General features: G+C 37.4%; 2 protein-coding genes across 2 annotated transcripts in view; both read left to right on the top strand.

The window, feature by feature from the left end:
- Nucleotides 1–11,327, top strand: part of LOC134271078 (ATP-dependent DNA helicase Q5-like) — a 30,957-nt gene extending 19,630 nt beyond the window's left edge. The window contains exons 2-13 of the mRNA XM_062753336.1: nucleotides 766–1,433; nucleotides 1,678–1,895; nucleotides 2,788–2,950; nucleotides 3,504–3,536; nucleotides 3,601–3,650; nucleotides 3,944–4,165; nucleotides 5,840–5,957; nucleotides 6,325–6,432; nucleotides 6,790–7,641; nucleotides 8,212–8,340; nucleotides 9,623–9,692; nucleotides 10,227–11,327. Coding sequence (XP_062609320.1) covers nucleotides 766–1,433; nucleotides 1,678–1,895; nucleotides 2,788–2,950; nucleotides 3,504–3,536; nucleotides 3,601–3,650; nucleotides 3,944–4,165; nucleotides 5,840–5,957; nucleotides 6,325–6,432; nucleotides 6,790–7,641; nucleotides 8,212–8,340; nucleotides 9,623–9,692; nucleotides 10,227–10,315 — 2,720 coding nt within the window. The 3' untranslated portion in view covers nucleotides 10,316–11,327. The remainder of the gene's footprint in view (nucleotides 1–765; nucleotides 1,434–1,677; nucleotides 1,896–2,787; nucleotides 2,951–3,503; nucleotides 3,537–3,600; nucleotides 3,651–3,943; nucleotides 4,166–5,839; nucleotides 5,958–6,324; nucleotides 6,433–6,789; nucleotides 7,642–8,211; nucleotides 8,341–9,622; nucleotides 9,693–10,226) is intronic.
- Nucleotides 11,328–20,995: 9,668 nt separating this feature from the next.
- LOC134271077 (large ribosomal subunit protein mL37-like) lies at nucleotides 20,996–24,346 on the top strand. The gene is made up of 4 exons (XM_062753335.1): nucleotides 20,996–21,146; nucleotides 22,492–22,619; nucleotides 22,937–23,113; nucleotides 24,201–24,346. The coding sequence occupies exons 2-4, from the start codon at nucleotides 22,514–22,516 to the stop codon at nucleotides 24,329–24,331; spliced, it is 414 nt and encodes a 137-aa protein (XP_062609319.1). The 5' UTR covers nucleotides 20,996–21,146; nucleotides 22,492–22,513; the 3' UTR covers nucleotides 24,332–24,346.
- The last annotated feature ends 497 nt before the right edge of the window (nucleotides 24,347–24,843 follow it).

The following is a 24,843-nucleotide window of genomic DNA, read 5'->3' as shown; positions in this document are numbered from 1 at the left end:
TTTATGTATTGGAATTGATTGTTAATGAATTTTAAAGCATAAATAATAATATAATTTAAATATAAAGAAAACAAACACTGAAATTGGCAATTTTTCAGAAATACGGCCGATCATTAATCCCTGTTGAGATTCTGCTGGGCTAGATATTTGGACTGAGGCCCGCAGTCTGCGACGGCGTCAGTCCAAATATCTAGCCCAGCAGAATCTCAACAGGGATTAGGCCGATCATGGGCATGTGCTGATTTTGATTTTTTTTTCCCCTTCATTATAATGTACATGGTCCACTCCAGTAAAAGTTTTCAGTATATGAGAAATATGGTTTTACTTTGCTACTTTAAATTATACACTCAAATGGTCTTCAACTCCTGAAAATGGTGAAATTCAATTGCCCCTCCCCCCCCCCCCCCCAGCAGTGCTCACCCTGCACTGGCTGGAGTGATCCCCAGACCCCTGACTGATTTTCCCAATTTAAACAGAAAGGGTATTTTACTTTAATCCCTATTAGTAGATTTTTTATGTTGAGTGCTTTATCTATGCATGTATGTCAGATTGTGAGACCATTAGGACTGTTACAGAAATTGCTAAATTTTTTTTTCTCTTCTAAAAAGCTTGTCTCTTGTAAGAATGATCAAACTGTATATGAGGACTTGCTTTTGCTAGTTAATATGCATCTCATATAGTTGTATTGTAGCATATAGGAGCAGCCTTGTGTTGCTCTACTCAATTTTTGGCCAAAATTTTAAATTTATCTACATGCATTTTCAGGAAAACATGATGTTTTTGTTTCCATGCCAACAGGGGCTGGAAAGTCCCTGTGCTATCAGCTTCCAGCTGTTGCGTCGGCGGGGGTCACTCTGGTGGTCTCTCCACTCATTGCTCTCATGCAAGATCAGCTGGATCATCTGGACCTCCTCAACATCCGTGCAGAAACTATCAACAGTAAGATGACAGCCAAACAGAGAGCTAAAGTTGTGGCAGATTTAAACAAAAGCAAACCAAACACCAGACTTCTGTACATAACTCCCGAACAAGCCGCATCAGAGGGGTGTAAAACAATAGTAGAGGGACTCGTCAAAAGAAAAATTCTGAAGTATTTCATCATAGACGAAGCTCATTGTGTGTCACAGTGGGGACATGACTTCAGACCTGACTATCTAAAGCTTGGTTCTTTCAGAAAAATAATGCCTAACGTACCATGTGTGGCATTAACTGCTACTGCCACAGCGCGGACAGTAGAAGACATTATCCAGCAGTTAAAACTCAAAGAACCTGTAGCTAAGTTCAAAAGTAGCTGTTTTAGGTCAAACATCTATTATGATGTTGTAATGAAAGATGTTGTCCATGACCCTTATGAAGATTTGATGAAATTTGCACTGACAGCACTGAAAAGAGAATCCTTCAGCAAGGAAGAGAATTCTTTCATAGAAAATTGGGTAAAATCAGCTATTAGCTAACCTATGCAGTTTTTTTTGAGAGAAAAAGTGTAATATTCATATCTATTTAACCATGTTCACAGGGGTAGGATATGTCATAATTACATTTACAGATAAAAGTTAAATTTCCAAAATCTTGTAACTTGTGCATTCATATGTATTTTATGCTAAATATTATAATGGTGCGAGTCAACATTTATGATAAAATTTTGAAGTTTTGAAGTTTATCCGTCTCATATTTCAGACAGAATTTGGTTGTGGTATTGTCTACTGTCGAACAAGAGATGCCTGTGCAGAAGTGGCATCTCACCTGACCAGAAAGGGTGTATTAACCAAGCCATACCATGCCGGCCTGAAAGCTGATGTCAGAGAAACGGTACAAACAGACTGGATGGAGGGCAAGTTTCCTGTGATGGCCGCTACCATCAGCTTTGGAATGGGGATAGACAAACCTAATGTTAGGTAGTGCATGTGTACAGCAATTATCAGTTTGTTTGTTTCTTTGTTTTGATATTGCAGAAACTTGTGTGTAAGTAAGATTTTTGGGGGGAGCAACATTTTGGTTCAAAACTCGTAATGAGTCCTAGAACATGTAGAAAATCAATATGTTTAACAACAATACAGTATGTAGCATCTTTATGCATATTTTTAACAACCATCATTGACAAACGTCAGCTAAGGAACATCCAAAGTTACTGTAGGCATAAAGTACAATGTACAAGTGCTAATAAATTTGAATTATATTTTATTTTGTTGCTGTATGTTTTAATGAAAATGAAAGATCAAATATCAATGGCACACCTCAAATACTTAAATTATTGAATTGCTTTGAAACATGCCAGAGGTTGTTTCTCTCACTTTAATTAATGAAAATAGTAGGCTCAGTGGGGGCTGTCAGGGAACAAACCCTCAAGTATTAAAAAAAAAACTAAGATGGTCATAACAGATAAATTTAATCACTTAAAAAAACTGAAATACTGTAATCATTATTATACCCCCCTTCAAAAAAGGGAGGACATACCCGGTATATTGCTTTGTTGCTGCCTTTAGTCCACCAACAGTTTCTATTCATTTTCTTCATAGAGGTTGCACATAATGAAATTTGGTATACAGATTTATCATAAGATTATCTAGGTCAGGTTTTGTTTTTCGTACAATCAAGCAATTTTTGACAGAATTATGCCTCTTACACTTAGAAAACTTCCAATTATTTGCATTTTCCATTCATTTTCTTAGCATGTATAGAGGGGAGGGGGGATAATGTTTCACAAACATCTCTTGTTATATGGTTATAATGGTAATCTTACTGTATGCTGTGGGAGAGATACACAGTTTTGATCCTATCTTTTTACAGATTTGTTGCTCACTGGACAATACCCAAGTCAATGTCGGGCTACTATCAGGAATCAGGACGAGCGGGGAGGGACGGGGCCCAGTCTTACTGCAGGATGTATTACTCCAGACGAGAGAGGGATACAGTGGCATTCCTTATCAATCAGGAAAACTCTAGATATACAGTGAGGAAGTAGAAATGTTTGAAATGACTAGGAGTTCCACTGTTATTAATATTAAGTTGGTATTAATTAAGATATAAAAAGATGATCTGATGTCTGACTGCAAAAGGTTAGGTTTTCTATTAAGTTTAGCTTACTTCACACAGAGCTGTATAAGGCCTCATAAACTTTAAATTGTCAAACTTATATGCAAACTAAAATATTTCAAGAAACATGAATCCCCTACTATAGTAATATTAAGGATGTAAAAAGAGAGGTCTGTTATTTTTATTTGCATTGTATGCTTTACAGTTATTTCAAAGAAAATGATTAAATGGGTCAAACTGTAATAATATAGTACATCATAAGCAGTAATGAAAATCGCAAACAACAATTAATCTTCAAAGTGTCTACTTTTCTTTCCTTGTTAAATATTAACAGCCCATTTAAGTTTCTATTACCAAGAAATTATTAAACACTGATGAAGTGATCCTCCTCCTAGTTTAAATAACTTTTTCTGGCAGAATTGGGCTAAGAAGAAAATTGATGACTATACAATCATAATTTTTTTCTTTAGAAAAATGCAGAAGCTCAAAAAATAAGGAAGAAGGCTGCCGAGAGTGGTTTTGATGCTGTGGTTAAATATTGCAGAAGCTCAAAAAATAAGGAAGAAGGCTGCCGAGAGTGGTTTTGATGCTGTGGTTAAATATTGTGAGAGCTTAAGGTATGATATATCAGAATTTTAAGCACGAGATTACACCCGCCCTTTAAAGACTTCTGATGAATTCATTAATAAACAATTCTTTAGACTGTACAGTACTATGGTATATACACATGACTATTCCTCCCTTGATTAATATTTATTTTCATGTATATAATATGTTTAGTCGAATTCATTTTAATGAGCATTTAGTATAATGATCTTCAGATCTAAAGCTCCAAACATGTAAAATATGTATAATTCATATTTTTGAATATTGGAACAACTTATCAACTTAGGCTGTTTTTGGTAAATAGTTGCAGGCATTGGTCCATATCCAAGTACTTTGGAGATGAGAAGCCAGACTGTAATAATTCCTGTGATCACTGTACAGAACCAAAGAAGGTAGAGAAAGCCATGGAGGACCTACAGAGGTGTGCTTATGGCAGTATGAAGAAGGGGGTCCCTGGAGGGGCAATTTACACTGTGTCAGAGGATGATGAGGAAATGTACGAGGGAGGAAGGAGAGGCGCCAAGAGGTAAACAAACCAGGCAACTGTACACTGGATCAAAGAGGTAAAACAAACCAGACAACTGTAAACTGGGATCAAAGAGGTAAACAAACCAGACAACTGTAAACTGGGATCAAAGAGATAAACAAACCAGACAACTGTACACTGGGATCAAGGAGGTAAAACAAACCAGACATCTGTACACTGGGATCAAAGAGGTAAAACAGACTAGACAACTGTAAAATGGGATCAAAGGTAAAACAAACCAGACAACTGTACACTGGGATAAGGGGTGCAAAGAGGTAAACAAACCAGACAACTGTAAACTGGGATCAAAGAGGTAAACAAACCAGACATCTGTACACTGGGATCAAAGAGGTAAAACAAACCAGACAACTGTAAACTGGGATCAAGGAGGTAAGCAAACCAGACAACTGTAAACTGGGATCAAAGAGGTAAAACAAACCAGACAACTGTACACTGGGATCAAAGAGGTAAAACAAACCAGACAACTGTACACTGGGATCAAAGAGGCAAAACAAACCAGACATCTGTACACTGGGAGGAGGTAAAACAAACCAGACATCTGTACACTGGGATCAAAGAGGTAAACAAACCAGACAACTGTACACTGGGATCAAAGAGGTAAAACAAACCAGACAACTGTACACTGGGATCAAAGAGGTAAAACAAACCAGACAACTGTACACTGGGATCAAAGAGGTAAAACAAACCAGACAACTGTACACTGGGATCAAAGAGGTAAACAAACCAGACAACTGTACACTGGGATCAAAGAGGTAAAACAAACCAGACATCTGTACACTGGGATCAAAGAGGTAAAACAAACCAGACATCTGTACACTGGGATCAAAGAGGTAAACAAACCAGACAACTGTACACTGGGATCAAAGAGGTAAAACAAACCAGACAACTGTACACTGGGATCAAAGAGGTAAACAAACCAGACAACTGTACACTGGGATCACAAACCAGACATCTGTACACTGGGATCAAAGAGGTAAAACAAACCAGACATCTGTACACTGGGATCAAAGAGGTAAACAAACCAGACAACTGTACTGGGATCAAAGAGGTAAAACAAACCAGACAACTGTACACTGGGATCAAAGAGGTAAAACAAACCAGACAACTGTACACTGGGATCAAAGAGGTAAAACAAACCAGACATCTGTACACTGGGATCAAAGAGGTAAAACAAACCAGACATCTGTACACTGGGATCAAAGAGGTAAACAAACCAGACAACTGTACACTGGGATCAAAGAGGTAAAACAAACCAGACAACTGTACACTGGGATCAAAGAGGTAAACAAACCAGACATCTGTACACTGGGATCAAAGAGGTAAACAAACCAGACAACTGTAAACTAGGATACTCTTGATACTTTCCAATATTAAGTTTTTCTTTTTACAACATGTTTGCATTGGGTTTTTTCCTTTTGAAATAAAATAGTGTTGACTCACATTTAACTACTATTCCTTCATAATTGCAAGTATATTTTCGACCATGTTTGTTCATCTCTTTTCATGCAGGAACTTTATTGCAAATTAAATTCATCTACAAAATTAAAAAAGAATAAACCCGGTACTGAATAAGACTATATATCTGATAGAACCAGGGAGGTTATAAATGAGATGAACAGTTGTAATTTTACAGTAAGTTTCCGCATATTACAGGGATTATGATGAGTATGGAGATGAGGAATATTCTGAGTATCACCAGGACCAAATGGAACGTGAAACAGAACAGAGACAGAGGAGTGCACTCATAGCAAAGGAATTCCAAAAACGAAAAGTAAGACGACATGTTAAAACATTTCACAAAAATTAGTGTAATAGGTAACTTGATCTAGCAAACTGGTGACAGCTTAAGCACAGCATGTTTGATATATGTGGAACTTATAAGAGAGCCTGTTGAAACCATAGTTTAATTTACTCTAGACTGGAAGGTGTTCTCTTGCTATATTCAAGTGACTGTCAAGACCCATGGGCCTCTTGTTTGTGCTCATTTATGAGAATGTCTCTCATCATGTTCACTGAACTTTTCATTTCATAATTGACTGTCACAGTTAATAAACAAACATATTAACAATGACTAATTCATTTGTGTGCTGAAAGAATGTAAACAAGTTCTATTTTAAAGGTTGTTTTTGTATGATTAGAGGAGCGGTGGTGATGAGGTGAAACAGACAGAAGAATTTGTTCCCCCCGCTGAGGACTGCCCCCTGAGAGACCCGGCAAGTCAGCGCATTCCTAAACTCACTGTCAAGGTCAATAATGATTTTATGCCTGACCAAGAACATGACTGGTTCATATAGCGATCATCTGTCTTCCATCTTTTTATCATAACGAAGCTATTACAAAGATTGTAATTATTGCTAAATAATACAGTCATGAAAATAATCGATATGAAGCATGAAAAAAACTACAGTAAATTACGTATAAATCTTTAACTGTTTCTTATAAAATACAAAATATGTACCTGTACATGTATGCATATGATTAAGTATGACTATACTCTGTTGCAAATCAAATGGCGTAAATTTGTCTTATCTTCTTACATTCAACCAGTGGGCTTACTTCCTGTTCAGATACTATTGAAATATGTATTAAATTTCATGATGCAGATAAGAGAACACTGCCTGGGAATGATAGAAGAGGCCTTGAAGAATAACTACATTGGATACTATGTAGATATACCAACAAAACTGGCTGCATCTGACTACATTCCTAAGACCTGTGCCATTGACATTGAATATGATGTGCTGAAGGCTAACAAGTTGGCCAATGTGTATAAAGCCTCAATTATGAAGACCATTAATGACATTAAGAAGTGCACAGGTTCAAAAGAACTTCACAGTTGTCTGGTTCCTAGAAATGAGAACCAGAATAACTGTGATGACCTAGTTAGTGAGACACCAGACAAGACGGCAATGCAAGGCTCCCCAACACCAGAATCCTGTATCTTCTATGACCCAGTGGAAAAGGACTATCCAGAATTAGGCTCAACATTTGTCAAAGCAAGTTCTCTAATGAAGAGCAGTTCACCATCATCTTCATTGCCAAATCTTTCAAATCCGTACTCTGCTACTAATTATACAACAAATGGAATTTCTTGTAAATCTGAAAATGGCAAGACTTCTAGTCCTGTACCAGATGGAAAAGAGCCTAACGACTCTACAAAATTTAGTACTCAGTTTCTTAAAGCAAGTGAATTAGTTAACAATAGTAATGTTTTCAATAACAATAAAAGCAAGTCATCATCTTCCATTCCCAAGGCATTTAACAAGCCACCTGTCCCCAAAATAACTTATTTCTTTGAACGGGCCAAGAAATCAGAAGAAAAGGATATTATAAATAATGCTCACCAGGAAACATCAGAAAATGTTGTTAAACCAAGTGTCACTTCTGGTGCTAAAGCTAGTGAGAAGAAGTTCTCCCAGAAAGACTTAAAAAGACATGCCAGTCCAGGAGAAGAGGTATGAATTTAGAACAAATCTGTGGATGAAGAAAATCATGATTGCATTTCCTTTGATAAGCTGTTTGTAATTTTGTAGAGATAATATACTAGTAGATATTTTTCCTGTGACATATTTTGCCTCCATACTACTTCCCCTTGGCCATCATACTCATAGTCGTAGTGTGGATTTCCTTCTTTGAGCAATCACTTAAATACATGAATGGCAAAAATATATGAGAGAAAAATCTCTATAACTGTCAACATTCTTAATTAAGTGATGCTTTAATTTAAAGATTGAAACTGGAAGATATGAGAACTTAATAAGGAATAATAATAGGAAATGTGATCTTTGTAATTTGAATGATATTGAAGATGACTTTCAGTTTTTATTCATTTGTCCGGTTTTTCATGGTTTTCACTATTTAAGAAACAAGTTCATCAATACTACTCTCGAAGACCAAGTGTCTTCAAACTAATACAACTATTCCTAAGGAATGAAGAACTGAACTGAAAATAACATTCTTAAAATTAAGTAATCAAGTTAAAAGAAATAATTTTCAATCAAATTATTTGTATTCAATTTTTATAGGCAACTCAAGAAGTCAAAAGAAAAAAGCTTGACAAACCTCTTTCGTCAAGCAGCCATGTCAAACAGACAGCTGATCTGGTGGTGCGATACTTATCTCCATATTACAAGGACGGGCACATTGTCTCTAAGGTAATGGCAATGCATTGCATAATAGGTCTTACTGTAAATTATGTAAATTTCTTGGGTCCAATATGAAGGTTTAAAGAACCCCTTAGGTAAAGGGGATAACTGGATTGTCAAAGTTAAGACTCAAGCTTCATTACAAGGGGGATAATCCAGAATAGGCAAAAAATATAAAAATCTTCTCTAGAACCGTGAGGTCAGAAAGGATGAAAATTATTTGAAAGCCTACTGATGTAGTGTATCATAATTACAAGGCCATGTAAATCATACTTGCCACATATAATAAAGTACTCCCGTGATGTGACACTTAAAATTAAAATTTGGTAATATTATGGAGTAACATTTTTTTTCATGTGAACATGAAAATCTTTTGAAAATCTGATGAAATCAGGCTAAGGTTAATCATAGGTCTCTTGCATTGTTTTTAACTCACTGTAAAATTAGGTAGATGTGCAGGGCTGATTGCTAGTGAAAGTTGTCAGTCCTACCCAAATGTACCAGCCCCCCCAAAAAATAATTGTCTTTTATAAGTTTGTTTTAGCAGCAATGTGAATGGGGCCAGTTCACTATATATTGGATCCTGATCCTATAGGCTGAAGAATTCTACATGTTTGCTTATAACTCTTTGCAACCAGTAGTATAAGTTGATTTAAAAGAGTTTTATGAAATATCTTAATTTTAATTTATGAAAAAATTTTACACGTCCAGCCGGGCATCAATACATGCTAATCTGTTCGCCCGTGATAAAATTTGTGCGTCTCGAACAGTCAGGCGCATGATTATTTCAAACACTGGTCTCTTGCTATACATGTACTTACCAATTAAGATAAGCTTGATAAGGGATTAGGCTACTATTTTTAAGTGGTAAACGTAGATTTTACATACTGTAAAAGCACAAATATTTGTAGAAGATTAAATTTGAATTCATTTATTTTATTGTTAACAATTATCTACAAAATTAAATCCCACATGAAATTTTATATGACTATATATTGAATAGGGTTACTTTCAAAACAACAAAATTTAATGCTATCAAAACTATTTAGATGACCAATCAACGAAATTTTATCCCCACGAAAATTTGTGTTTCTACACTATATTAGTTTTTTTTTTTCATAGAGAAATAGTGTTTAACCAGTTATTACAGAATCCATGAATCATGAGGCTACAGATTGAGTGCGAGCACTGAATCAAATTCTATACATGTGTGTCACTGTAGATGTTGATTTCCATTTAAATCAAACTAAAATTAATTGCGTTTCAAAGAGTCTTTGTGACATATTTGTAGGACATCTTCAAAACTATGGCCAGGATGCTGTCTCACAAGGTGCAGTCTGTATCTGGTACTGAAGATCAGGGTAAGGAATACAAGGCCTCTCATTGAAGAGGAGTTAAGGACTTTATCTTATATTATTGTATTATTAGCTCACCTGAGCTGATGGCATTCAATTTTAAGTCCAGTTGTTCAATTGCATTCCTAGAAATTAGTGTTATTTTAGAACTACCTGTAGATTAAATCGAATTTTTGATTTGATGTTCAGAGTCATGACCCCATAGAAAAAAGTACTTTCACAGTATATGAATGACAGAATTTACACACCTTAATATTATCTTTTGTACAGCAAAACTTTGTTATAACGAAGTCGCTGGGACCTTTGAAATTATTTCGCTATATCCGTAATTCGTTATAACCGTATTAGAAATTCTTTAAATTTACATAGCTGGGGATCCAAGATGACTTCACTATATCTGTGAATTCGCAGTGTCTGTGTTCGCACTAAACGAGTTTTACTGTAACATGATTTCATACTTATTAAGATTTTTAAAAATATTGATTTCATCCATAAATTAGCTGTTATCTGATTGTTTATTTCTAGATTTTCTACTTTCAGCAAAACAAGAATGTAAACGCTTGATAAAAGAAATTTTTGCCAAACATCCCAGAATAACATCTACAGAGGAATTTGATGGCTGGAAATGAACTTAAGACATTGTGTGTTCAAACTGAGTGAATCTACTTAAGCAAGCAGACTGTTCTGATTTACATAAGAATTCTTCTTCTGGTTTTAGTCTTGGCCATCTTGCAGACATATTTTTTGCATTATTTCTGTATTGCACTCCAAAATATGGATTGATTATTTATTTGAAATCATGTCTTAGAACTATTTTATATCTGTTTGGTATCATTCTTATTTGGCTCTAGGTCTTATTTAAAAAAAAAAACGTAAGTAGCAGGGAGCTAATGTAGTGAATATGTCCGAAAAATATCTTCAAGTTATTATTAAGATTTTTTGGTCTCTTTCTGATGGATAATTTTTCGGATGTTTTGTGGTTATTAGATCAACTAATAAAATTTGTTCAAATAAATGATCATGTCCCTTTCAATAGGACAACTAGACAAGGTGAGGACAAGGTTTCTTGTGTGGATTGGACAGTACAATTTATTATGTTTAAATGACTTTAATGTAAGCTCTGATGCAAATGTACTTGAATCTGTCTATTATTTGCATATGTGTGTATGTAAGCATATTCAGTTTATTCACAGAAATTAAGTGAAGGTCATTTTATCTTCCTCTGATTTTTTATTGTATTCAAGACATTTTCTCCTTTGTGTTCCAGTATTCTGTCATTTTATATTCAGGGTTAGTGTAGTCATTGGCTGCTTTGAGTTTGTCCTTTGGATGATAAAGGTCCTGCCAAAACTTTTTTTTTAATTTTACATGTTTTTATTAATTTCTCTTGTTAGAATAACTGCATGCAGTCAATTTTCTAATTGAACATTTATGTGCCAGATAAAAACCCAATGTTTAACATGAGGACTGTGATATCACCTGTATATGACCACTGATATGCTTTTTTGTGGTAGAAAATGTAAATAATTTTAAGTTGTTTTATTATTTAATTTTATAAATGTTGAAATGTTCTGTTTTGTGATTGTAATTTACACAAGAAGGATCAGACAGCCCTATATAATAAAGGAGATGGAACATTGACGTACAATCAGATAAGGCAACTTTTTTTATACGGCCGTCTTAAGATGGGACATATTATGTTATAGGATTTGTGTCCGTCCTGCTGTCCGTCCGTCTGTTAGCTAATCTCGTGTCCGGCTCGTAACTTTAATACTATAAGGCCTAGAGTTATCAAACTTTGTCAGATGATACATCTTGGGTAGAAGGTGTGTCACACACAAAAAGTAGGTCACTCTGACGTTTAATTGAGAAGTTATAGCCAAATATGGAAAATCCCTTCTGGCCCATCGCTAGAAAAGTATTAGAATCATCAAACTTGGCCACTTTATGCATCTTAGGTAGAAGGTGTGTCATGACCTGTTTCAAGGTCACTATGACCTTTAATTTAAGTGAAATTTTAAAAAAAAAAAGTGTCTTTTTACTATTCATTTACACATCCCTCAAAAATGTAAGAGTATTGCACTATCTTTATAAAAAAAAGTGTTAAATCAAGAAATACTTATTTTTTTCAGCATATATTTGACAGCAATCTATAACAAATATAATGTATGTTAGAGAAATTCCACTGCTCCCATATCAAGCACTGCTCAAGAAGAATTTTGATAACAGAAAATTGCAAGTCAAATTAGAGAGAAATTAATGAGTCTAGCTTGAGGAGCTAACTGGTAGAGCATCTCTGATGAAGCAGGTGTTATCTATATCCCTTGGGAGTTGGGCAAATGGGTCAACCTGTTGGATCAAAAAATAGCTCTTGTTGGCTAGCCTTGGAGTTTTAATTGATATTGCATAATAAATTAATCTGATATTATGGGCATTAAATCTCAAAAAAAAAAAAAAAAAAAAAAAATTATGGAGTATTTTAAATGTTTTAAAAAATCAAATGTTTTTGATAGATAGTGCAGATTGATTCATCTCTTGGTAATAATGAGCAGACAAGCATCCAATCAAAGATTGATTAATGAGTTCAATGTATGAAGGCTAGCTGTCTCAATCATTTCTTTAGAGCATCTCTGATCAAGCAGTCTTATCTGTATCCTTTGGGAATGAGACGGAAGAAATTTTGATCAGTTTATAGCTTATGTATTTGATGGCCTTTTATTTTCAAAATTAATTTGGTATAGATTAAGTTGTTAACACTAATTTGATATTGTTTAATATGGTAGGCATTTGACAAGGTCTAAAACAACTAGTATAGAAATCTATCTATGATGTAATATTTGTTATAATTAATCATAATGGGCTATTAATGCCTACGTAACGGGATGGGTAAACAACTATTTTAAGGAATGGGAAAATTATGTAAATCTTAGAATCAAGGTTGACATGATTTTCTTGCACTCTAAACTGTTTAAGATCATTGTAATTTTTTGATGGGCATATCATGCTGTGGCATGGCACTTTATTAATCTCTCAACATTTCAGATTACCGGTTAATCAGATTTTTTAATAAACAATTAATAGAAAGCATCTACTTAAAGGAATATTTACTGTGCCTTAATTGCCATAAATATTGGTTGCATAACCAGTGCAAGCAAGTAGCTGGTTTTTCTCATACTTCAGTTCCTTTATTTTTTGCTCACCTGACATTTTCTGAACCACTGGGCCAATTTCAATCAAACTTGCCACAAAATATCCTTGGGCAATAGACAAATGAAAGGCCATGCTCTTGTTCGAGGGGATATCAGTTGATAATAATTGAAATTTGGTGGATGTTTTAAAAATCTTCCTCTCAAGATCACTGGGCTAAGTTAAACTTATAGGAATTAACCAGTTCATTACATAATTTGGATTCAAGTTTGTTCAAATTATGACCCATATGGGTAGGGTTGGGCATCAATGTTTTACATAAGAGTTTGAAGGGGAAAAACTCTTTTTCTTAAGAACAGAAAAACCATGTTTTGTCATATTAATGGTATGAAAGCATTAATATTATATTTAGCGCTATTCAGAATTTTATAATAAAAATAATAATAACTAGAGCCGAGTTCGTTGCAAAGCAATGAGTAGGTCTTCCGTCCGATTTACGATTTTGACGTTAAAAGTTCCACTTAAAGATGGAGGAACAAGTAAAGATAGATAAGATAAGTGCTTAAATTATTCAAAATATGTTATCAAGACACATAAAAAGTAAGATTTTTAAATATTTATTCATTTCCGGTTCTCTTTCAGTTACTTCTGGTGTGACAGGAAGTGCTCGAAACAACTAAAAATTCCACAATGAGTGTGTTCATGACTTCTCTAAGTTTCAATGAAAAAAACGCATTTTTGAACAACTTCTGATTTCTAAGACCCAATTTCCAGTTTTTAGACCGAACTTCTGGTGAAAACAAAATGACTTGATCTCAGACACCTTTTATGTCTATCATATAACCATTTAAAAATGAAAATTTTTCAAAAAAGCACATTTTTAAACTACTTCCCGTGGACAACGGAAGTACTGATGAAAAACTCCAAACCCCAGGTGCAAATGTACTGATCAAGAACTATTGTCACAGAAAGTTTCATGACTGAATCTTTGATCGTTTTTGAGAAATGGGACAGACAAAATTTTAATGAAAAAAAGAGAAAATCTTGAATAACTCACGACTGGAAGTGACGTCATCAAATAAAAAAAAAAACACCTTAAGTTCACATAATTTGTCATCAATGCTGAAAGTTTCATGAAAATCCATCAACATATTTGCGAGAAATCGCCTGCACAAAATCGGTAAGAAGAATAATAATATTAAAGAAAAGTTGAAAAGAAACAATAGAATAATAAGGTCTTATGTTGAAACGGAAGACCTTAACAATGGCAATTCATTTAATGGTGCAACAATGAAAAGGTCTTCACAGAATTAACAAGATGACAGTTTGTAAATCATTGATGCCCTCATATGGCAGATCATGGACAAGTGTAAAAGTGTCTCAAAAGTAGATGAAAATCCAAGGTCACGATTGATTAATTGTACATTGTTTAACGTCCCTCTTGAGAATTTTTCACACATATGGAGATGCCACCACTTGCCGGTGGAGAGCTGCAAATTTTGTCCTATACTCGGCAATTAGGGCCATTGAGCACTGCAGGGAGGGATCTTTTTCTTGCCAGCACCTACGGGACCTCGGCTTATAGGGTTTCATCCAAAGGACCAATCTAATTAAAATTAGGTGTTAGATCTGCTTGCATACTTGCTACACTAACATCTAACAACATCCCTGAATGATAGAGGGTCAAGTCAGAGGTCAAATTCGGAACAACTCTAGACTTATTTGGTTCAACAATATACAATGATTTTGCAGGTGACGATTTGATTGTTTGATAACGTTTGACCTCTGATTTGTCACCCTCAGTAGGATGTTAGATTTTAGTGTAGTGAGTATGCGAGCGGATCTATAACATTTAATTTTAATTAGATTGCCAAAGGACCAGTTTCCACATCCCACAGTGGGATTTGAACCTGCAACGTAAGGATCAACACTGCGGGACTCTAGAGCAGACGCTTTAACATTGTGCCACACAGGCGACATGAAGTGAAAAATATTGGTATCCAAACAAAGGTCAAACTTTAGATACGAAGGCCATAGGATAAACCCTTCAAAAGTTATGACAAAAATGAATGTTTTCAACAAGATCAAACTCGATGGTCAAGGTCAAAGTAAACAAGCAAATTCAAAGAATTCTGGTCCCTCACTTTTGGCCGGTGTCTTTGTGGGTGAGATGTCATTTTTTTATTACATATTGTGTCAAATATGAATATGTACTTATCATATACAATGAAGCGCACTGAAGTGGTAAAATTTTCTGTTTGGATGAAACGTTCTGAGTCATGTTTTGAACGTCAATTATAACAGAATGACACGCCCATTTCTTTAGAAACGAACAAGAAATATTCGTCGTAATGTTTTACGATACCCTACACATTGCGACAATCAACATGAGATACACCAAAATGGATATTCTTAAAGTTATAAGAGAGATTTAGAGTGTTCCAGCTTCTGTGAAACATGTATTGCAATGAATTTGTACATAATTATGAACTTATCATGTTTATTGGAGTTTCCAATTATTAACACATGTATTGGTCGAACACGTGCTTGCTGTGTGTTTATGTAGACTGTCAATTTGATTGGATATTATATTTATGGAATACCTGTTCTACAGGTATTCGAATGAACCATTTGACCGATTTTTACTTTCTAAAGAAATGGGCGTGTCATTGTATGACAATCAATGTTCTAAAGATAGCTCAAAACGTTCCATTTAAACGGGAAATTTAACCACTTCAATGCGCTTCATTGTATCATTTAGAAAATATCACCGAAGTTGAATTTTTAAAAAATAAGGTCAATCCTGAAGGTCAAGGAGTCAGAAATCATAGCATGCTTGGAAATATCCTGTCACAGGTAATGCACATGTCAAATATGAAGCCCTATCTCTTCTCAGTCAAAAGTTATAATGAACAAGATGTGTTTGTTTAACAGTAATGACACCGTATGGCAACTTAGCGAAGATCAAACTTTTCTGAAATGCAAATTAAATATATTGTTACCCAAAGTAGGGTCTTCTAACAAGACATACGATTGTGAAACATGAAAGCCCTAGCACCACCTGTTCAAAGGTTATGGCCAAGGATAGGTTTTTGAAAGGAAGGTCAAACTCCAAGGTCAAAGGGTCAAAATTGTTAGTTTCTTATGAAAGGTCTTGTCACAAGGATTACATTTGTGGGGTATGAAAGCCCTAGCCTTTACCGTTCAATAGTTATGGCCAAGGTTAAAGTTTTTATAAAGTAGGTTAAACTCAAAGGTCAAGGTCAGAGGGTCAAAGTTCTTGATATCAAATGAAAGGCTTTGCCACAAGGATGAAATATTTGGAGTGTGAATGCCCTAGCCCTAACCCTTCAAAAGTTATGGCCAAGGTTATAGTTTTTAAGTAGTAGGTCAAACTCCAAGGTCAAGGTCTGAGGGTCAAAGTTCTTGTTATCCAATGAAAGGTCTTGTCACAAGGATTAAATACGTGAAGTATGAAAGGGCTAGCCTTTGATGTTTAAAAGTTATGGCAAAGGTTAAAGTTTTTCCATAAGTATGGAAATCTCCAAGGTCAAAAGGTCAAAGTTGTTGGTATTCAATGAAAGGACTTGCCACAAAGAATACATATGTGAAATATGAAAGCTCTAATGTCTACCGTTCAAAAGTTATGACCAAAGTAAAATTTAAAACTTTAAAGTGGGTCACACTCCAAGGTCAAAGGGTTGTAGTATCTGTGCGACTGTCCTGTGGTACGACTTACTGTCTGTATTACCTCAGATGGTGGGATAGTCGCACTCCCTCTCTTCTACACCTGGATGCCGAGCGGACAGGAAGTGTCTGGGACAGCAGCAGAGCGAGGAGTCGACCCGGGCCAGAACCCACTGTGATTGTGTTTGTATATACATTGGATGTTAATAAATATTTTGTAAAGCACACCCCCTATGCGGTTACTTTACTGGCGCCCAATTCATGGGGCCCGGAGATTCCCGTACTGCTGTCAGGTATTTTTTATAGGCATCGATTTTAGCCGCCATTTTTGGTGCTGCTAGGTACGTGAGAGCACATGTTGATTTTTCATGTATTTTTCTTGAATCGAATTTTGGAATTGATTTGTAAATATTGTCTCTGATTTTACTTGATTATTTGTGACATTTCTTATGGATATGTCTGTTGAGGAGGCCGTGTTGGCTTTAGGCCTGGACACACGCCCGGCTATCAATAGTGTCATGCAGTCCAACAGATTTAACCCCCGTATTCCATGTAGTGTGTATGGTTTTCCCGGGGGAGGGGGTTATTCACCATATGTTTATAACGGGAGCGAACATATTGCCTCCCGTCACACACCTTTTGCTCAGTCAATGTCAGGTCACATGGGAGGGGGGTTGCCCCTGGGGGGTCCCTCTACACCTATGCCTGGCCTGCATTCGGGCATCCCCTGTGGGGAGGGTAGTGTGTTACATGGTATGTCAAGGAGAGAGTTCAGGTTTGCCCAGCCCCAATGTAGCTCACCAGGGATGATGACCAGTGATTCCTTGGAGTCCTCTTTATGTAGCCTGTGTAGGTGTGGCTCACCTGGCAGCACTGTGGGTTGTAGCCCACCTAGGTATGAATACAGTGAGGTTCCCTTGAGCTTAGGTTTAGAACATCGGTATTTTGTAGGTCATGTGCTCTCAGCTAGTAGCCAACCTGTCCATGTGGGAGACACAGCTAACCTGGGGGACATAGGAGTTAGACCAAGCTTTGGTGAGGGTATAACCCACTCGCTTGACCCCGCCCCTCCAAAACATGCACTGTTTGCCAATCAACAGCCTGTTAGGCCTGCACAGCTCACTTCTGAGTATGATCAGAGGCCTGTTTACCCTTTAGGACTCACCTGGAACCCTTTGTCCGTACAAACCCAGCCTGGACCCGCGGACTTTAATGTGTCCTCGTTTCCTGGGGATGATTTTCAACCCCGGACCTCAATGCCACACACTACCTTTATCCGAGACTTGGTGAATACTGAGGGTGGACATGCCCAACCCCCACTGCCCGATCACTCCCAATCCCTATGGTACCGAGGTGAGGATATTCAAACCTCACACCTAGGTATGACTATGCCCAGTGAATCACAGCATCATAGTGTCCCCATGTCATCGACTTGTAGTCCTGCCTATCTCGATACCCCAACCTGCCATTTTGGAAGGGAGTGGGAGAGGATAGCACATGTGCATGGTACAGCCAAGCTGGGACACTATGCTAGTCAGCCTAGCTGTCCCTGCCCCGGCCCAACAGGATAGCAGCTTTAATACACCTGCAAAGAACACCAGTAGGGCAGCTGCTGGGAGTAAGCCCAGGTATAAGGACCTTAGGTATGATGGTAAGACCAGCTGGAAGGCATTTTTGCATAAGTTTGTGAGGTTGTCTCGCAGTCAGCTGTGGACTGAGGAGGAGCAGCATGACCAGTTCTGTTTTTCCCTTGAAGGGGCAGCAAGCGAGTATTATACCTTGCTGTTAGAAACCAGTAGCCAGCTCCGCCTAGGTGAGATCTTGCAGAGATTTGAGAAGCGTTTTGGCTCCTCTGCCCCCGATCTCACTCATCAACTTAACTTCCAGTCTGCCAGCCAGAACCCTGGGGAGTCACTTCATCAGTGGGCCGACAAGGTCCTGACTTTGGCAACACGAGCCTTCCCCAGTGTGCCTGATGTGCACACTCACGCTATACCTCGGCTATGCTATGGAGCTGAGGATAGAGATGCTGGTATTTACGCACTTGATGGGCTTCCCCTGACAGTGGAGGAAGCTGTGGAGCGCATGCAATACTACCAGCACTCCCGGCGTCACAGGCCGAAGCCATCAAGGGAAGTAAGAAAGCTGGATTCTGCTCATGACATGAAGCAGACTGATCCCGGGAGAGTAAATGTTGTTGCTGTGGAGGAGCTCGCAGCCCTCCGGAGCAGGATAGAGAAACTCGAGGAGTTGATTAGGCAGAGGGAAGCTGCCTCCCTTCAGAAACATCAGAGGAGTGGTACCCCATCACGTAGATGGACGGAGCGGAACCGGAAGCCTGCTGTTTGTTTCAAGTGTGGAGAGGTGGGGCACTCCCGTAGAGATTGCCCCACCCGAGCTGCAGGGAAGACAGTGGCTACTGACGGGCAAAGGAGTGGGACCAGTATGGGAGGACTCCCTGTGGAGACATTCCCTAGGTCGGATTCCAAGGAGTTGGGGATCAGTGTTCCCCGCTCCTGTGTGCGGCACCGGCACAAGCGCCGCAGGCTGAAAGATCAATTTGGGATGCCACCATCACCGTTGCTTTGCTTGGCTGAGGAGGAAGTGGTCACCATGGAAGAGGAAGTGGGGACTGTAACTCCCCACACCACTCTGGAGCCGTTTGGACCAGCCATGGTTGGTGATGAACCCCAAGACCTGGGGAGGATGGACCCATGTAATGTTGATCTGAGGTCGCCTGCAGGGATGGGTAATCCCAGGTCACCCATGGCAGTGGGATTGGAGAAGAAGAGGTCAGCTTGTTGTCGACCAAGATGTATGATCAGCTGGAACCTAAGCCCCCAATCTTGGAATATGTAACCATGAGACAGGCCGGAGAAAACACCGAGTTGGAAGGATTTATAGTGGGGCCTGTCACTCTGTGTACCCTTACTCTGGGGGATGAGGCCATAAAGGTGGTGTTCAGGAGGTCTGGTGGTATTCCAGAGGAAGGAGTGACCTTTACAGGAGGCCCACTAGTTGAGGCAGACAGGCGTATGTCTGTTCCCCGTTTAGTGAGGGACTTTGGTATTGTGGTGCCTCTGACCCATCCTGGAAGTACACTGGGTATACCACACCCTGGAGTAGAGATGATGAAGGAGTTCCTCTTGGATTCTGCCATAGAGGATATCGGTGTCAAAACACTATCCCCAGGACCAGCCCAACCTTCTTTCAATAAGGTGGTCTATGGTCATGTTTCTTGGGGATTACCATGTTGTGTGGGCAGGGGCCCAACCCCAGAGGTAGAGGTCACCAAGGACCATGTTGCAGAAATGGGGACATCCCCGTATGATTCAGGCAGTCCCTGGTCGTCTGTTGATTCGCCACCAGAGGAGAAAAGTACTTGTCGCTTGTACAGATCCAGGCGGAGGCGTGGGCGACGCCGGAGGGCAAGATTGCCCTCAAGAGCCTGATGGTGTAAGTTTTGTCAGTTTCTGAGTTGTAAGTTGGCCTGGTGACCTTGGCCCACTCGGTGAATGTTAAACAGGAGTTGTAGGAGGTAATCTCAGAATTATCCCGGACATACCACCTGGTAAATTTGTGTAAATCCTTGTGGTGGTTTAGACTGGAGCTTGCTCCGGCACTTGTTATTCTTGGGCAGTTAGCCCGGGAGGGTGTTTATAGCGCCCCGACGATGGAGATGGTTCCGGACCCTCTTTCCTGTGGTAGACTCCAGCCTTTCAAAGAAAACATGGGGGAGTGTAGTATCTGTGCGACTGTCCTGTGGTACGACTTACTGTCTGTATTACCTCAGATGGCGGGATAGTCACACTCCCTCTCTTCTACACCTGGATGCCGAGCGGACAGGAAGTGTCTGGGACAGCAGCAGAGTGAGGAGTCGACCCGGGCCAGAACCCACTGTGATTGTGTTTGTATATATGTTGGATGTTAATAAATATTTTGTAAAGCACACCCCCTAGACGGTTACTTTAGGGTCAAATATGGTGGTGCCCAAAAAATGTCTTGTTACAAGGAATACATATCAAATTAAAATCAAAAGTTATGGGCAAGGTTAAAGTTTTTTTAATGGACGGACAGACTGACGGATGGACAGATGAATGAGATTTAATGTCCCCTCGCTTTCGAGAAAGCAGGGGACAATTAATTTTAGGCCTCTCTGACAAGGAATACACCTGTGAAATATGAAAGTAGTCCAGACAGGCACTCTTGGATCTAACGATGTAATAGCTTTACAATATCTCAATATTATTCAAGTTTATGAGCTCCATATGGTGGGGTTACCATGGCTACAAATTTGACCTAAAGCAGACTATATATATGTACTATTATAAATTACAAAAAAATATATATGATCAGATCAAATCATTAATAGAATAAAAAAATAAGAATTTCAGAAAAAAATAGATCAACGAATTAATATTTAATTCACTCAGTCTTCGTACACATAAAATATTACCCCCCACCCCCCACCCCGGGTCTAACAGGCTCAAAGACGAAACGGTCAGGTACCCGTCGTTGTAAAACGGAGATCTCGATCTCGAGAAGAATCGAGAGAAAAAAATGGACAGCGAATTCGAAAGGAAACACTGACAAAACTATTTTCTACAATTTATCATTGATATCTTGGTAAGATAAGAAATACTTTTATTTTATGAATTTTGTGTAGTTTAAATTGACGTCCTATGTTAATCCAAACTAATAAGTTCTCTCTATCGTCTTTTAACTCGAATTTCCTCATTAAAGAACAGCATGCTCATACAAAGAAATCGTTTATTCAAACATATTCAATGCTGAATAAATGTTGAAGGTAATTAAATTGAAGTCTGCATCAAACCTCAGATGAAACTGTAATAAACCAATAAAATTATAAATTCAAGTATTAACTAAGCCATGATTGGTCACATTCATCAGGTCCAGTCCAAAGACTATTTCTACCTACGTAGCTAGTAATAGCTACCTAGGTATTTAAAGCTACCAAAAGTAGCTATTTTTACCTACTTTATATAATTTCTGCATTTTGCGACCAAAAGACAAAACGGCGCAACATGGTGAATACCATATTTTTTTATACGGTCACACTGATGATGAATATGACAAAATTTGGCCAAAAAATGATTACTTCCTGAATCGGCAATTTTACATTAGTTTCTATGCAAAATTGATAATATATGAAGTTTTCATTTTTTGGCCAAAATTTTTGTCATATTCATCATTACTGTGACTGTATCAAAAAATTTTGTTCACCATGTTGTGCCGTTTGGTCATTTGGCCACAAAATGCAGAAAATATAAAAAGTAGGTAAAAATAGCTACTTTGGGTAGCTATTAATACCTAGGTAGCTATTAATAGCTACGTAGGTAGAAATAGTCTTTGGACTGGACCTGGTGAAGGTATCCTCCAGTATAATCCGAGATTCCTCTTACTCTAACCCCTGCTTTAATATTGTGACATGTGCAGGGGAGATTCTGCACAAGCCACAATATAAAAGCAGGGGTTAGAGTCAGAGGAATCTCGGATTATCTCTAGTGGTGTAGAATCAAGTTTGGTCAAATCATGACCCAAAGGGGTTAGGATGAGGCAACAACAGAAGATCAATCGTAAACGAAAATATTCTTGACCAATCTACTTAAACCATGGTTAGTCAAAGAAATATGACATCCTCAAGTTTGTTCAAATCATTCCACCCTGACTATATAATTTACATGTATTTAATTAAACCACAGGAGCAGTTTTATCAATAAACCAATGGCAATGTAAGCATAACCTGTGAGCTTCGCGAGCAAACGCTTGCTTTGCTCGCGAAGCTCATGGGTTATCTTTACATTGGTTTATTGATAAAACTGCCGACTCCTGTGGTTATAAACTTTACAATGCAGTATGTTTTTTTTTTATTCTTAACAAGTGCTTAGCTGAGCGGTGTGGTCCATGGGCTTCTTATTTGTTAAATAAATTGATTGTTCTTTTTTTGCAGACAAAGAAGATTTGAATTAATCATGCGGCTTACAAGACAATTATTTGTATCAAGGAAAAAGAGATTCAAGTTTTTATTTGACAAATTAGTTTACAAGGATCTACCTTTGAATGCTCCTGCTCTCAAAGGTAAGCTATGACATTTTTCCCTCTTGTTTTTTATACATTTGAAATCAGATTTCATTGATTACTAGCTGTCTGAGCCGTAGAGTGATGTGAGATGTCTGCCATTCTGGTCAAGGTTAGTGTACTTTTTGTCAGAACTCCTGAGCCATAAAAAGAAAAGAAAGGCTAAATTAAATTCTGATTATTTCTGATAAAGGTTTTACTAGCATACATGTACTTGCGTATTTTCGAGGTTTGCCATTGACAAATCGTAGTATGTAATACTTTACAATTAAATGTCAGATTTTTAATGATATTTAATGTGATTAATTAAATTTCAGATGTTGAGATTGAAAAGGTAAAAGAAAGCAGGGTGGTGAGTCGTAACCTACCAAGACAATTGCCACCTGAGCTAGCAGATGACCCTAGGTTTTACTCCCCTCCTAAACCAGAGGAAAGAAGCAATTACAGAGAAAAACCAGCCTTCCTTTACAACAAAAACTGCAGATTTATTGAAGGTTAATTTCAGAGACTAAGTCTCTAATATCTCATCTGCTATAATTTTGTTCACAATCTTATTCTTCCAATGTTAGTAGAGGTACTACAGGTGTTATATTATTCACAGGAATCTTTATCTCTGTATGTTTCATTTGTCAGTTAGTAAAAACTTGAAATACAGTCAATTCTCGAATTATCGCCATTCGATTCATCGCCATTTTTGCAATACCGCCATGATTTCCCAAGAACGTTTTTCCTGCTATATAAAATTCTCTTTATAACGCCAAATTCGCATACCGCCATCCGCCACCCTGTTTTCACAACAAACGTCCATTTTTAAGTGTCAATTATCTCGATATACCGCCCACAGGTGCATGTGGTCAGTGAAGCGCGGCTAATTGGTTGACGCTTCCCTCGTAAAGCATGCAAAGCCAGACAAGGTACATGCAATTAAATAATTAGATAAGAATTAAATAAACAATGATTTTAACATGAACTGTTATAATAATTTTGTTACGAAAGCGGTTGTTGTTAAAGGTTGCCAATATTTTGATGATCTCTTCTTCAAACAATGCAAAGTTTGCTTAAAAAATAATTATACGGTAGAAATTGTGAACGTTTCATTAACAATGATGCTATAAACAATGAATTTATTCAAGAATTCATTTTACATACTATTGGCTATATACTAGTATCACGACGATCGACCCAGCATGTTTTTTTTCTTCAATATGAGACGTGCAGATTTACATGCATACACATGTACATGTCTTTATTTCATAACTGTAAATTTTGTTTTAGCGAAATTGTACACAAAGAAATTACTTGAAGTATTTTCAAATTTAGAAATGTGTTTTTATATACATGTACATGTAATAATAAGAATAGAAACGCTAAATGGTATTTCTAAGAAGGATAACTCTACTTCTTGTTTCCTTAACGATAGGAAATTCAATTCATCGCCAAATTCGTTATACCGCCATGATTTCTAACTTACAAAAGGTGGCGGTTTATCGAGAATTAACTGTATAGAATAAGAAATATGATTATGTAAAACAAAAGTTAACAAAAGAATTTATCCAGAAATTTTAATACAATTCCTTACAGGCACAAAACAAGCTTGTTTTCTAACAAAATCAGTGAGGATGGAGGGAATGCCAGAAAATGTACAGCAACTTGTCAGCGAGTTTGAAATTCCAGATGAGGTAATCATAAAGGTAGAAGTGCTGTCTACTTAAAGTATACTCGCTATAACTTGAGCCAGTTTAAATAAGATTGGAAATTTATATATTTTGTTTATCAATAAAAGTTACAAAAATACTGTAAATTACACCATTAAAATTAAACGCGTTATAAAGTTATCAAATTATAATTATTTATTACCCTGCTAGGAGAAAAATGGCTATTTTTAAATAAATCCATCATGTGACGCCGTCACTACTTTTAGATTGATAAACAAACATGGCTTGAAGAAAACAATGTAGGCTGTTTGAAATACTACTCACTTTTGAGGTGGATGGCAAGCTGCTTGCTCTTAATGATACTTATCTTCTAATGTAATCAGTAGCAACCATCTACTCTGTTATGATGCATATCAAACTTTTATTAGGTCACCTGAGTAACTCAGGTGACCTATTGCTATCCGTTTTCGTTCGTCGTTGTGCGTCGTGTGTTAACATTTGAACATTTTCACTTCTTCTCTGAAACCACTGAACCAATTTCAACCATATTTGGTATACAGCATCTATTG

Source organism: Saccostrea cucullata, unplaced genomic scaffold (genome assembly GCF_032062105.1).
Source record: "Saccostrea cucullata isolate Sc308-1 unplaced genomic scaffold, CSIRO_AGI_Scuc_v1 ctg186, whole genome shotgun sequence".
Taxonomy (NCBI): domain Eukaryota; kingdom Metazoa; phylum Mollusca; class Bivalvia; order Ostreida; family Ostreidae; genus Saccostrea; species Saccostrea cuccullata.
The sequence above is the reverse complement of the archived record's forward strand: the minus strand, read 5'-3'. Positions and strand labels throughout refer to the sequence as shown.

What these genes read in the sequence shown, in the direction of transcription:
- LOC134271077 (XM_062753335.1), top strand. Translation starts at nt 22,514, where the DNA reads ATGCGGCTTACAAGACAATTATTTGTATCAAGGAAAAAGAGATTCAAG. An exon ending in GAATGCTCCTGCTCTCAAAG is followed by an intron (nt 22,620 to 22,936) that starts GTAAGCTATGAC and finishes ATTAAATTTCAG; the next exon opens with ATGTTGAGATTGAAAAGGTA. An exon ending in AAACTGCAGATTTATTGAAG is followed by an intron (nt 23,114 to 24,200) that starts GTTAATTTCAGA and finishes AATTCCTTACAG; the next exon opens with GCACAAAACAAGCTTGTTTT.